The 13,488-nt window shown below is 47.7% G+C and overlaps 1 protein-coding gene across 1 annotated transcript; it reads right to left on the reverse strand.

Moving 5' to 3' along the window:
- Window positions 1-6,060: 6,060 nt before the first annotated feature.
- R3HDML (R3H domain containing like) lies at window positions 6,061-13,210 on the reverse strand (the record flags this gene model as incomplete). The annotated part of the gene is made up of 5 exons (XM_084248044.1): window positions 12,830-13,210; window positions 10,205-10,323; window positions 8,918-9,050; window positions 7,661-7,776; window positions 6,061-6,193 (listed from the first exon to the last, which is right to left on the reverse strand). Exons 1-5 carry the CDS (start codon window positions 13,085-13,087, stop codon window positions 6,061-6,063), a joined length of 759 nt encoding a protein of 252 aa, XP_084104170.1. The 5' UTR covers window positions 13,088-13,210.
- Between the last annotated feature and the right edge of the window lie 278 nt (window positions 13,211-13,488).

The following is a 13,488-nucleotide window of genomic DNA, read 5'->3' on the forward strand; positions in this document are numbered from 1 at the left end:
CCGTTACTCTTTCGTGTTTGGCATCTTTTGTTCACATGATGTTTATGAGATTCATCTGTGTACTGTCCTTTTCTCTTGCTGAGTAGTATTCCAGGGAATGGCTGCCCTGAAAATTCTTCACCCCTTCATCTGGTGATGGACACTGGGGATGTATCCAGTTGAGGCTATTGTGAATGAAGCAGCTATGTACATTAATAGACAACTCTTCATATAGACATATGTTTCCATTTCTTTGGGTTAAATTTCTAGGGAAAAAAATTGCTGGCTGATGTGGTATGCTTATGTCTCATTTATAAGAAATTCCCAAACCGTTTTCCTCAGTGGCCAGACCATTTTGCATTGGTATAAGAGAGCTCCTATTTGCTCCACATCTTCATCATTATTTGTTGTTGTCAGTCTTTTTAACTCTAACCATATGATGTGCTCTTTCCTTTTATAAATAAGTTTTAGACTAGTTTTATAAACAAAAAAAGTAACACATTTACATGTTAAAAATAAAATTTGTACAAATAGCATATACTGAAAAATAAGCCTTTGTCCATCTTAGTTCTCATAACTCTATTAAACTTTGACAACAAATTCTTGTATATATTTCCAGATATTATGCACATGCACACACACACATCTGCTGCAATGGACTCAACAGCATTTTCCCCAAATTAATATGTTGACTCACCCCTTTCCCGCCCCCCCCATTCCCAAAGAGATTGTATTTGAAGATAGGGTCTTTAAGAAAGTACTTAAGATTAAATGTGGTCATAAAGATGGGGTCCTGATCCAGTAGGATTAGTGGTCTTATAAAAAGATATAGGAGAGAATTTGCTTGCTTGCTCCCCACCATGTGAGGATACAGTGAGAGAGCAGCTCTCTGCAGGTGGGGAAGTGAGCCCTCACCAGAACTCATCTATGTTGGCACCTGGACTGACTTCCAGGCTCTAGAACAGAGAGAGATAGTTTTCTGTTATCTAAGTCACCCACACCCAGACTATGGTATTTTGTTATGGCAGCCTGAGCTGACTAACACATACTCACAAATATAAATGCTTATAAATATATAGAAACATATTAAACACATTCTTCTGCAACTTGCTTATCCCTTAGTATCTAAGGTCTAGCTCCACACCAGCAAATCTGCAGCTCATTTTTTGAGTAGCCAGGTATTATTATTCCAGTATGTGAATTTTCCATAAATGATTTCACTGTTGCTGAACACATGGGTTGTTCCAGAATTTTGCCTCTACAAACAGATCGATCCTAATATGTTCGATCCTCAAAGCAATGTGTGTTTTGACTCACACGTGGGGAGTATCTGTAAGACCAATTTCTAAAAGCAGGAGTCTAGCCAAATGTTAATATTCTATAATATCTCTTTTAGTCAAAACAAACCTTCTCTCATTAGCTTCCTTCCTCATCTCAGCTACACATCACCTCTCTTCTCCCTCTTGCTGCCAAACTTTTTAAAAAGCTGGTTCCATTTGTTCTCTCTTTTCTCATCAACTACCTGTAGCATTGCCTCCTTGAAACTGGCTTGCGTTCTTTCACCCCAGCACACACCCACGCCCACCCCAACCACCACCCAGTTTTCATTGGCGAGTTAGAACAACACCATGCCCAAACATTCAATGGGCAATTTGCTAGCTGCCCAGTAGCCTTTGAGTGTAGGTCCTTCTTCCTTTAAATAACCTCTTCTCTTAGCATCCCTGCTTTGATGGTTTTCTGGTTTCCTTCCTCCTTATTCTCTTTTCCTGTCTTTTGATATTTCATGCTTCTCTACTTATCTATAAATGCTAGTTATTTGGGCACTTAATTCTAGATTTACTTTTTCTCCACTCCACTATCTCTCTTCCCATAATCTCATCCATGACCCTGGTTTCACTGGCCATCCACTTGCCCATGACTCCCTGTTGAGTATCTCTCAACTGAAGTCGTGGGTCAACTCAAGTCATAGATACTCAACTAGAGTTGAGGTTTTCTACTCTAAATTTCTCCACCAGAGTGCAGATTCTACTATTCACCTCCGAGCTGTCTCCACTTATTATTTCACAGACATCTCAAATATAATGTCTTTGTGTCCATCAATATTTCTCCTCCTGTATTACCATCTTGATAAAATGACACCCTCGTTTTCTCCATTCCCTTCACCCCCACACCAACCATTGCAAAGTCCTCTTGAATGCCACTTCCTAAGCGTCTCAAAAATGTATCCACTTCTCTCTGTTCCCACTGTCACCATCCTGGATCAAGTCACTTATTTTTCACCTGCATTACTGAAATAACTTTTTCTTAGAGCCCAGAGTCTATGCTGGCCCTATTCCCCGTGAAAGCGAATCTGACATGTCACTCCACTTTCCCCATACCCCTTGAGTGCAGCTCTTAGGCTTCCTAAACATATTCATGATTTGGCCCCTGCCTCTCTCCCCAGGGTCATCTCACACTCCCCCACATCCCCCAGCAGGTCCTCTTTTAGTTCCTGACAGTGCATCTATTCTCTGCCCAGTTTTCCACCCCCATTGTCCTGTCTGCAGCAGAGTCTGACCAATTTCTCTTCATCAGAAAACATCCCTTTGCAGGAAGACCCCCGTAACTACCTGTTCCAGTTTAGACGGTGTTCTTGTCATTGTTCTTCTCCCAGTAAGTGTATACTTACTTCCATTATAATACAGATGGTCCCCAGCTTAACCATAATGTGACTTATGATTTTTCGACTTTACGATGGTGCAGAGGTGACACACACTCAGTAGGAACTGCCCTTTGAAATTTGATATTTTTCTGAGCTAAAAACATGCAGTACTATGTTCTCCCATGATGCTGGGCAGAAACTCCCAGGCCATCCTGCAATCATGAGAGTAAACAACCGATACTCTACAGCCTACAGTAGTCTATAAATTAATGAGATGTTAAGCATTTTATTATAAAATAGGTCTGTGTTAGATGACTTTGTCAAGCCATGGGCTAATAAAAGTGTTCTGAGCATATTTAAGGTAGGCTGGGCTAAGCTGTGATGTTCTTTGGTTAGGAGTATTAACTTCATTTTCAACTTAACCATATTTTCAACTTACCATGGGTTTATAGTATATAGCCCCATCATAAGAGAAGGAAGATTTACATTTCTATTCATCTTCTGTCTAATGCCTAATTATCCCACTAGATTATAAACTCCAGGAATACAGAAATACTATAGATTCAGGAGGTGACTAACTTTTTCAGTAAAAAAGATCAGGTAGTTAATATTTTAGACTTTAGATACATGGTCTCTGTTGCAATTACTTGTGTCTGCTGTGGAAGCATGGAAGCAGCAGTAGATCATATCTAAACAAATGAACATGATTGTGTTCCAATCAAACTTTATTTATAAAAACAGGCAGTGGGCCAGATTTGGCTGTGGATCATAGTTTGCCCACTCCTGATCTATACTCATGTGCTCAGAGTTGACACTTTTATAGCTCATTCTATGTGGCAGGCACTGTCTTTCCATGCATTCATTCATTGAATCACCCCATGGGGTAGATAGATACCTTTAGTGTCCCCATTTGCACATGAGCCCACTGCACTGAGAGTTTCCTGTAACTTATCCAAGCACACCAGTCACTGAGTTAAGTTTGTGCCTATGGGGTCTGGCTCAGAGACTATGCTTTTAACCCTCTTGGTGTCAAATGTATGAGCAAATGAGCAAATAAATGAGACTCAGGTTTGAAAACTTTCAAGAATTATAAAATACTACAGAGGTTTGAAAGTTACACACTGAGATAATTAGGCATTAGAGCCCCCTCAGAATCTTAGTGGGTGAAGCAACCCCATGGCTCCCAGTCCTCACCCCTCAGTCTGCAGTGTCCAGGCATGGCCAGCAGGAGCATGTGGACTTGCTCAGTCTCCTCCAGCATGCGCTCTTCTCAAAGGCAGTTCCAGGAATGCAGGGAACTGGGGAGATTGTCTGGAATTTGGAATTCCCACCCTTTAATGGCGGTTTTGATTTCATTGTTTCTACCTTTGTTCAATCCCTGAGTTTCTCCCTTCTTAGCTGAGAGGCAGGGGAATGAAGGGGTTAAGACGCTGGACTTTTGAATGATATAGCAGAATCAAATCCAGTTTCTTCTGCTGTAAAATGGGGGTAAGAACAGCAGCTCCTATGATTCCAGGTAGCTGTGTTCATTCAGTGAGAGGAAGTGTGAACCAAGCGGTTCATAAATGCCAGTAGTTGTCACCCTCACCATCTGGGTGTCAGGGTACAGGAGGGTGATGAAGTTGAATTCAAATCCTTTGGGCTCAGATGAAGCTGAATTCGAATCCCATGCTTGCCTCTTACTAATAAAGTGACTTTGTGATGGCACAGGAGATGAGCCACTTAAATTTCCAGAACATTTTGGGAAATAAACTAAGGGTAGCAAGCCTTTTGTTTTTCTCCAATAATAAACATAAATAATTTTTTTTAGATTTATTTATTTATTTATACAAGCACTGGGCACAGTCAGAAGCGCGGGAGGGTGAGAGAATTCACCAGAGCCAGAGCAGGGAGCAGAAGAGGCAGAAGGACCGAAGTACACTGCCGAGGGGAGCAGCGGGCGGCAGGAGAGGTCTGCGCGCCATGTGGGACCCTCCTCCGGTGGCCAGGGATCAGCCGGGGATCAAACCGGCACTGCAGAGGCTTCGGGCAGCTTCGCAACCCAGCGCTCAACCTCTGCGCCACCGGGGAGGCCCAACATAAATAATTTTTAATCCGACAATTTTTATCATTCTTTCATTAGCAAAAAGATGTCTTAATACCCCCCTCCCAAGTAAGAATGATATAATCTGAGAATAATGACTCACAAGAGTTCTTGCTTCTTACTTCCCTCATTGCTAGCATTGAGAATTGGGCACTCGCTCACCCCAGACCTCATCTTTCTCACCTGCAGAATGGAGTCACAGGCACGTGCTGCTCCAGCTGTTCATCCCTGCCCTAAGTCAGGCCTGAGGCGCTGTTAGCCCCTCTCCAGGTCTTCCTCAGGAGCTAGTTTTCCACCCACTCCACCTCCCCCTATTCAATTCCTTTCTTTCTTCTTTTGACCCTCTTGGGAGCTGAGGAGCGTGAGGGACCAGAAAGAGCCACACAAGGGATCTCAAGGGACTTTATTGGGGAGGAGGGTAGGTGTTGACACACACAGGCTGTGGCCTGGGTGGGCAGAAAACCCTTTCTGCCCAGAGCATTGGAGGGAGTCCGGTGGGGAAGGGAGCCTCCTGCTTTCTACTGGGTCTTTGAATGGAGCTCACCAGTCAGGTAGGGAGTCAGGGAGGGAGCCCCAGCTGGAGGGCAAGGTCTGAGGGAGAGATTTTACTATCTCCAGAGACAAAAGGACTTTTGTGTGTTAGGATATCTGGGTGGGGTGGGGTGGGGTGGGGTGGGGAGAGGGGAAATGGTTTATGGGAAACAAGAAAGAAAAACAGGAGAGAAAGAGGGGGAGGGAGGGAGAGAGAGAAGCAGATAGAACAAGGCAGTCCGGGAGAGAGTGTCCCCTCAGTCCAACTTTGGTTTCTGCCCCCAGCGCTCAGAGAGAGGCCTGAATAGGCTGACCTCGCACCCTCCCAGCTAGCACCATCTCAGACATGAGTGCAGGGCTCAGTAATTGCCTTCACTAAGCCTCAGTGTACCCATCTGTAAAAGGGGCACCTGCAGCCTACAGGGGGAGTGGAGTGTCCACAGTCAGTAGATTTTGAAATGCCAGGACCTGACATATTCCTCATTCAGGGAGGGGACTAGGGGCCCTCAAAGGCTGCTACTGGGCGAATGTCACTGAATGGACACGCCTTGTGGGTTTGAGACCTGAGTCACTCAACTATCACCTCATTCTCTGAGAACCCATGGTAGGAGGTGCGGGCCTCTCCCGGGGGGACTGAGGAGACACAGGCCAGCAGCCTGTCTTCTTCTGGCAGGTGTTGGACACTTAGGGAATGAAACCTAGAGGGGAACTTCAGATCTGTGAACAAACCCAACTCATGGCCTTAAAAACTGAATTTTCTGTGGCCTGGTCTTTGGGAGGGACCCCTGGAGGGTGAGGCCTGCCAGAGCCCAGGACCACAGGAAACTCAGGACCACAGGAGCCTGTTGGATTGGACTCCCGAGAAGCACATGTTGCTCTTACAGCTGCCTTGGTAACTCAGGGGGCAGGCAGAACACGGTTTCCCGGTCTTATAAGGTGACTCGCCAATCCAGTTGCCCCTGGAAGAGAAAAAGTCCCAGGGAGATGGGATCAGAGGACAGAGGAGAGTTATGGGAAGCCCATGGCGCAGGTTTCCAGATCTCAGCACAGCTGTGGGCGGGCTGTGTGAGCTTGGACAAGTCCTGCCTGCAAGCCTCAGTTTCCTCATCTGTAGCTGGAGAGAAGACTTCACAGGGAGGCGGGGAAGATCAAATAGTGGCACACCTAAGACTGTGCCTGGTAAATAAATGACAACCCCCCACCCACTTTGAGGCTTATTCCCTCTACTCCCCCCTCCTGCCTGGCAGAGCTGAGCTCTGATCTTGGATTCTGCCATGTGCCACCTGCAGCACTGTCAATTTCTTGAGCCTTGGTTTAATCTTTTGAATAAAATAATGAAATGATGTCAGTAAAAATTAGGTGAAGACACTTTGTAACGTATAAGAGAGCTGTGAAATGATGGATTAATTAGATGATTAATTAGATGATTAATCAGTCGTGGGGAGGGGGTGCAGGGGGTTGTCCAGGAAACCCCATCGAGGCCACTGCTGTCCATTTTTTTCAACAGCCTGACTCCAGACTTATCCATCTTTCTCTCTCAGCCACTTATTGACTGTGTGAGTTTTTGAAATCGTTGAACCTCTTCGAGTCTCAATTTCTTAATCTGTAAAAAGGGAAAATATTTCCCTAGTGTCCCTCCCTTTTTTCTTCTTTCTCTCTTTCATCTCTTCGAAGAGATAAGAAGATGAAAGTATTTTGTGGGTCATCGAGGACTGCAGGTGAGTAAAAGAGGGTTATCATGTCATTCTGAAAGTCTAAAGATCACATTAACCCAGAATGTGTTCTTGTTTATTTAGTATGAGGCTCTGCAGTGTTTGCAGGTGTGCACATGCTGGTGCACTGGATGGAGACTTCACTCCCTCTTTCCCATGTTTCAAGAGCCTCGTTGCAAGATCACTCCAGAAGCTCTCCCATCAAGATGACTGGAGAGTCTGGGAGGAGCTACTTGTGCTAATCCTCACCTTCCTTTCTCTCCCGAGGCTGCCTACCTGCCTGCCAGGATGGTGTGTTCTCAGGGGTTCATTTTCTTGTGTTGATCTGTGAGGGGCCAGCGCAGCCCCTGCAAGAGGCCTGTGGCTGCCCAGTACTGCCTGTCAGTGGGGGTGCCGGCCTAATTCAATGCTGAGATATTTGCAAACCTGCTGGGCTGGCAACTCTACACCACAAGCTCCACTATTAGAAAACAGTAGGAAAAGCCACATATTCTGCCACTCATCAGCCTGCCCACCTGCCAGTCTCCTGTCTACCTCTCAACTGATTCTAAAACTTGTAAAGAAAAAGGATCATCAATCGACTCTAAAACTGCTAGCCAGCCTGGTACTGAGGGTTCACAGACAGAGGAAGGCAGGTATCTTGTGTCTGCCTTTTCTGTGAACCCTGCCCGCCCCACCGCAGGCTCTGCCCTCCGGCCCCAGCGCTGCTCTTACTTAATGGCGTAGTTGCAGACCAGGTATGTGGCCTGATGCCAAGTGCTGCCCCAGACATGGATGCTGCTGCAGGTGTGGATGGCACAGCCCAGCCGATTGGAGGATGCCCACACCATCTGAGGAAGGACAAAGATGGGGGGGAGGGCATGTGGAGGACTCAGGGGGAACTGGCAGGCTCCTGGGTCTGGTTCAGGCTGGGTGTGTCAGGGGACGCCTTGCTAGGGGAGCCAGTCTGCCTGTCCCAAGGGAGGGGGACTGGAGGCACGCTGTACTATAATGTTAATGCTTCTCAAATCTGTTTTTACTATGACCAATAGTAAGGAATACATTTTGTGTATTTTGTGTACAATACAATGCATTGCTGGCCAGTGCATGCATACGTGTGTGAACATGCACACACATGTGTGCGGGCACACACAGAGAAAAAGATTTTATGAATTCATTTTAATCTTATCACGTGAGGTATATCTTGTGTTTTCTATATTGCTCTGTTAGTTTTCTTTCTTTTTTCCCTAGTGACCAACTTTTGAAAATCATCATTGTGGGGGAGGTGAAAACACAAACCTTGGAGTCAAACCATCTTGGCTCAGAATCTTACTATCACTAGCTGTGTGGCTTTGAGCAAGTCACTTAACCACTCTGTGCCTCTGTTTCTTCTTTGGTAAAATGGAGGTGAGATTATTTTCTGCAATGTGAGGGTAGGAGTTGAGTCTACCCCTCACATTTGCTACAGGGTCTCAAATTTAGACTCTTGACGTCACCTCCAAGAACGTGACTCGGAGACTGATGGGGCTGATGGAATATTTGTCCTACCATAGGAAGCCATGAGAAGCTTCTGGTCTATGCCTCACAAACTTGCATTGTATGTTTATGTATGGTATTTTATGTTAGCATATTCAATACTAGCGCTTAAAATATGTGACAATTTTTGTGACCTTAATTAGCTTTTTTTTTTTTAACGATAGTAGAGCCTTATAAAACAGAAAATACTAGAAAAAGACCTACTGATTTGAAAGCACTATTGAACTCATCAGACTTCATATCTCTACTTTGGGGCCAAACAATCTGGTCAATCAACCCAAGACACTCAAAACAAGACACCATCAGCTCAGGTCAAGATACACAACTTTCTGGGAAAAGGCTCACTATACGTAAAAGGAAGTCCATGGAGTCCCCTGTTTTAGTTGTAATTGTGCCACCGCATCCTTCTCAGATCCCCCACCAGGCTTCCCTCTGGCCCTGAGCCCCGCAGGGTACCTGGGTATAGTGAGAGCAGACAGGGCCACTGCAGCGCCAGGGGCAGTGCAGGTGACAGTCCCCTGTGGCTGGATACGAGTAATAGCGCTTCTCCTCAGACCAAGACTTCACGAGATCCACCACCGATCGGTACCTGGGGGAGCAGGGAGATGGGAGATCTGGAAGAGTGGACAAGGCCACCCGCCGCGTGAGTGTCCTGGCTTCCCTCCCCTCGGTTTCCTCATCTACAAAGGGAGCAAGATGACAGGAGTCCCGGACTTGTGCCAGGTCTGCCGTGGATGGGAGAAGGAGGCAGACACTGGTGTTCAGCCTCAGAAACTTTCTGCAGCCTGAAAGCCATCTGGGGTCCCAGGGATTCTTCTGTCACACACAATTGTCAGAGACAGAGACACAAAAGGGCCCGGGAGGGAGGAAATCTGGGAGAATTCACGTTTTCACCCTGACACCATTTTCTCTTCTCTGTGAAATCCTAGGAGATGGCCAGGGTGAGGGGTTGGGGGTGGGACAGAAAGAGTGGAGCCTGGAAGGAAGCGTTAAATGGCAGAAGAAAGGGGAGGTGAGTTTGAGGAAGGATCAGGTGACCCTCGGGAAGATGATTCACAGCTCACCAAGAACAGTGCTGGCCTGGCCAGGTACAGGTGGGCGCAGAGTCTCCACTGAGCTCTGTGGAAGGACTGGCCTTGATCTCACCTGTTCTTCCTCTTGAGGGGTTACAGTAGAACGGTGGAGAAGGGAGGGGAACTGTTTTTCTAGTGTCCTTATTTGGCAACATAAAAATCTGGGCAACCCGTGTCAGTCCCATAAATGTTTTTTCAAATTGTACTGGCCTATAAAAGCCACGGAACTGAGCTAGTCAGCACCTTCATTCTGCAGGTAGGGACACTGAGATTTGGAAGTGGAAATTACTTCCCAAGGTCACACAGGAAAGAACTCAGGCCCCTGGATTCTGTCTCAAGAGTCAGAATGGTAGTAAGAAAGTCAGGCCAGAAGAATGGATTTGCCAAACTTTGGCTGAGTACTTGTGGGCCTGAGGCACCCAGCCAGGAGCCCCTACATCCCCAACTCTGTTCTCCATGAATCTCTATCCCCTTATGGAATCTCCACATCACTCCTCACTCCCTGAAATAATCTGTGCACCATTTGTTCACCTAGTCGCTCCTGGTCTCCTTCACTAGAATATTCTGTCTTGCTCACTATTGCATCCTAATATCAGGCACAGCAGCTAGGAAAGAGTAAGTGTTCATGTGCTTTTGTTGAATGACTGTGTGAAGGAAGTGGGTCACTCACCGGCCAGAGTGGAGGGAGAGGTTCTGGCCCACATATCTCATCAGCTGTGAGGGCCCGTGGGCCCAGATGCACTGGGTGGCCCAAGCCTCAGCAGACCTGGCCAGCCGCTCATCCCAGACCTGGGGAAACAGAAAAGGTCATGGGATTCCTCTGGAGAACAGCCACCATCATCACAACTGCACCCAGTGGTGTGCATTTACCTGGTGCCAGTACTCCCTATCTCTTTGGAACTTTGCAACAAATCACTTGCCAAGTTAGGAAACTGAGGCACAGAGTAAGTCCATGCCTTCAAGCTCCAGAGCAAGATCACCCCACAGCCTGTCTGCACACCGAAGTCTCTGACTCACAGGCCCCTGCTCTTTTCCCTTAACTGGACTTCAAGCTTGGGGTTCTCTGCTCTGACTGGGGTCCCAGGATTTTTGTCCAGAAATTCTCAGCAGTCCCGGAATGTCACTGAGCTCAGAGTCATGGGAAGATAATTGATTTTTTTATTTATTATATTTTTAAAATAAATTAATTCAAATGGTATTTTTGAATGGAGAAAACATTCATAAATAAGATATGCAAAAAAGGAGAAGTACAGTCTCTCATTCCTCTTCTAGATCCACCCCTCCAGCCACCTGGCCCCTAGGACACCCATCACCTGTCAGACATCCTCTTCTAGAAACATTCTACACCTGTGCAAATATATATAGGTCCATCTTTGCATGTAGTATATGTATTTTATATATGGGTGCATATATAGATTTTTACAAGTGACAGTTTGTCATTCTATCAGGCACCTGGTTCTTTTTACCTAACCAGACAGGTCATGTTAGTGATTATTCCACATCAGTATACAGGAAATACCCTCCTCATTCTACTCAACAGCTCCCTCATTTTACAAGGTATGAAGGTCCCAAGTTTTATAACCTGAAATAAAAACGTGAAAAAATACTAGTTTCCTTCTCCTCTGACTTCCTGGGATCCTCTGACATTGGTCCATTCGCCTACTTTGTTCATTCAGCAAACATGGGACATCCAGGCATAAAGGACTCGCAGTTGAGCAAGAAAATGAGACATCAAAATTGCTACTACGTTGGTGGGCATAAGGACGTGGGCTGGGAATAAAGGGAGCTGCTTCACACGGTTGGTTACTCAGACACCTGCCTATGGGCAAAAGTCAGCTGCTGAAGGAGAAATCGGGCCACCAAAGAGGCTGCAATCAGCTCCCCGGGGCTCCCCACTCAGAAAGCAGAAGAACATTTCCTTCAGAAACAGAGACAGAGGGAAGGGGCATGCTCCCCTCCAACCCACACTGAGTCACCCTCCCCAAGTTCCTGGGCAGCTAACTCTATTCCTCTGCTCCACACCTTCTGCAATAATTAAACGCCTATTGGGATGCCTGCCTTGCACACACAACTGGGGCTCAATAAGGGTGTCATTTGAAAAAATGCAGGGCCTTCTATGTGCCAGTCGCCGTGTTAATAAATGCATGAGTCAGTGAATGAACAAACAAAGACTCCCCCGCCTCTAACGGCCTGCCATGCTGGCTGCGGTCCCCACCCCTCCCCAGCGCCTTATCACGGCCTGACATTATAGTCTCCACGTTTTGCCGTAGAAGTTTGTTCTCCAGCATCCCCACTGAAATGGCAGCACCATGAGATGAGAGACTCCGTGTCTGTTGCTGGCAGTGTCTGCAGGCTCCTGATGGGCCCCGCTCCCAGCAGGAGCTAAGGGAACGGACACGTTGCAAAAGTGTAAGAATTCTCAGGCTGTTGGGTAACAGGTATTTGTCTTGGAGGGGGCGGACTGGCAATCTCATTCCCTAAAGAAATCTGTGGGTGGGTTGGAAGCCTATCTCTCTAGACTGGGACAATGGTCCTGGGGGAGGGGCCTCGATAATGAGGAAAGTCCTCACAGACATTCGCTCCAGGAGGTTGGCTCCCCGGGGGGCTGGGTGAGAATCTGGCCCTGGTTCTTGGCAGAAGGACATCCCAGCTCCCTCTGCTCATGAGCCGTTGGTCTTCCTCAGCCTGAGACCCCTCAGTGCTGTCTGTCCATCGCCCTCTGCTCCAGGCTCTCCCTGCACAGGTTGCTGAGACTGGTGGCCTGGGGTATCAGTCAAAGCCTAGAGGCAAGGAGACAAGAGTCTGCAAAGTTCCAGGCATCCACTCCCCTGCAGGTCCCTGTGGGGAGTGGGGAGTCAGGATTCTCAGGCCTGGTTAGGCACTGGTTAGGACCACAACCTGGAGCAGCAGGCCGAGCTGAGTCGGAATCTCACCTGGTGACCTTTGACAAATTAATTCTCTGTACTGCAGTTTCTTGATTTGGCAAATGGAGATGATAACTCCCACTTTGAAGGAAGAGGCGGGACCTTTTTCTTGCGTGTATTGCATGGCACACAGTAGGTGCTGCATAAACAGCAGCTCCTCTGCCCTGACTCTCAAGGAGACCTGGAGTGGCCTTAGTTTCCTCATCTATAAAATGGGCAGACAGTCTCTCTCCCCAGGACCCAGACACCCAGATACTGGTCAGTGGGGCCGGGCTGGTAAATGGTCTAGCCCTACAGGACACACCGAGTTGACTGACATTTGCTGGAGGCGGCACAGGGTGGGGGGCCCAGGGGAGGGCCTGGGGACTCACCATATACTCCATGTTGGCGGCAGGTGGGTGTACGCTGGCCCGGATGTAGTTGTGATAATCCAGCAAGGCACTCATGTCCTGGGCAGAGATGTGGCGCTTCCCCCGGTACTGGGACACCCCCAGGCCACTCAGAGATCGCACAGTTGTGCCTTTGGTCCAGGCCAGTGCCGGGGTGGCATTAGGCATCAAGGCATTTATTGTCTGGTCTGCCCAGAAGAGCAGGCTCGCCAGGCCCACGGTGCCCAGCAGCAGGGCCATAACTGGCTGGACGGATCACTTGTCTGCCTCTCGTAGTCAAAGCTGGCTGCCTGGAGGGAGTGGGCATAAGGACACCAAACTCTGAGTGTTCCCTGGCATTGCCACCCCAGAGGATGCTAACTCCTGGGGATCTGGCAAGACCTCCTGACTCAGCTCTGGAACGGGCGCCCAACTCCTCTCCTTCCCACCAGAGTGGAGCAAGTGGATCGGGCAGTGGAAAGAAATACCCAGACACTGGCAACCCAGACCAGGCCTGGGCTGAGATGGCAGTACCACTTCAAAGCCAGGGCTCCACCCCGCCAGCCAAGCAGACAGACACCAGTCTTCTCCAGCCTGGACAACTCTTCACCAGTCTGGTGCAAAGTGGGTGACCTCTCTGCCCACAGACCTTCCCCAGGATA

The sequence above is a fragment of the Talpa europaea genome, assembly GCF_964194135.1.
Source record: "Talpa europaea genome assembly, chromosome: 11".
Lineage (NCBI taxonomy): Eukaryota > Metazoa > Chordata > Mammalia > Eulipotyphla > Talpidae > Talpa > Talpa europaea.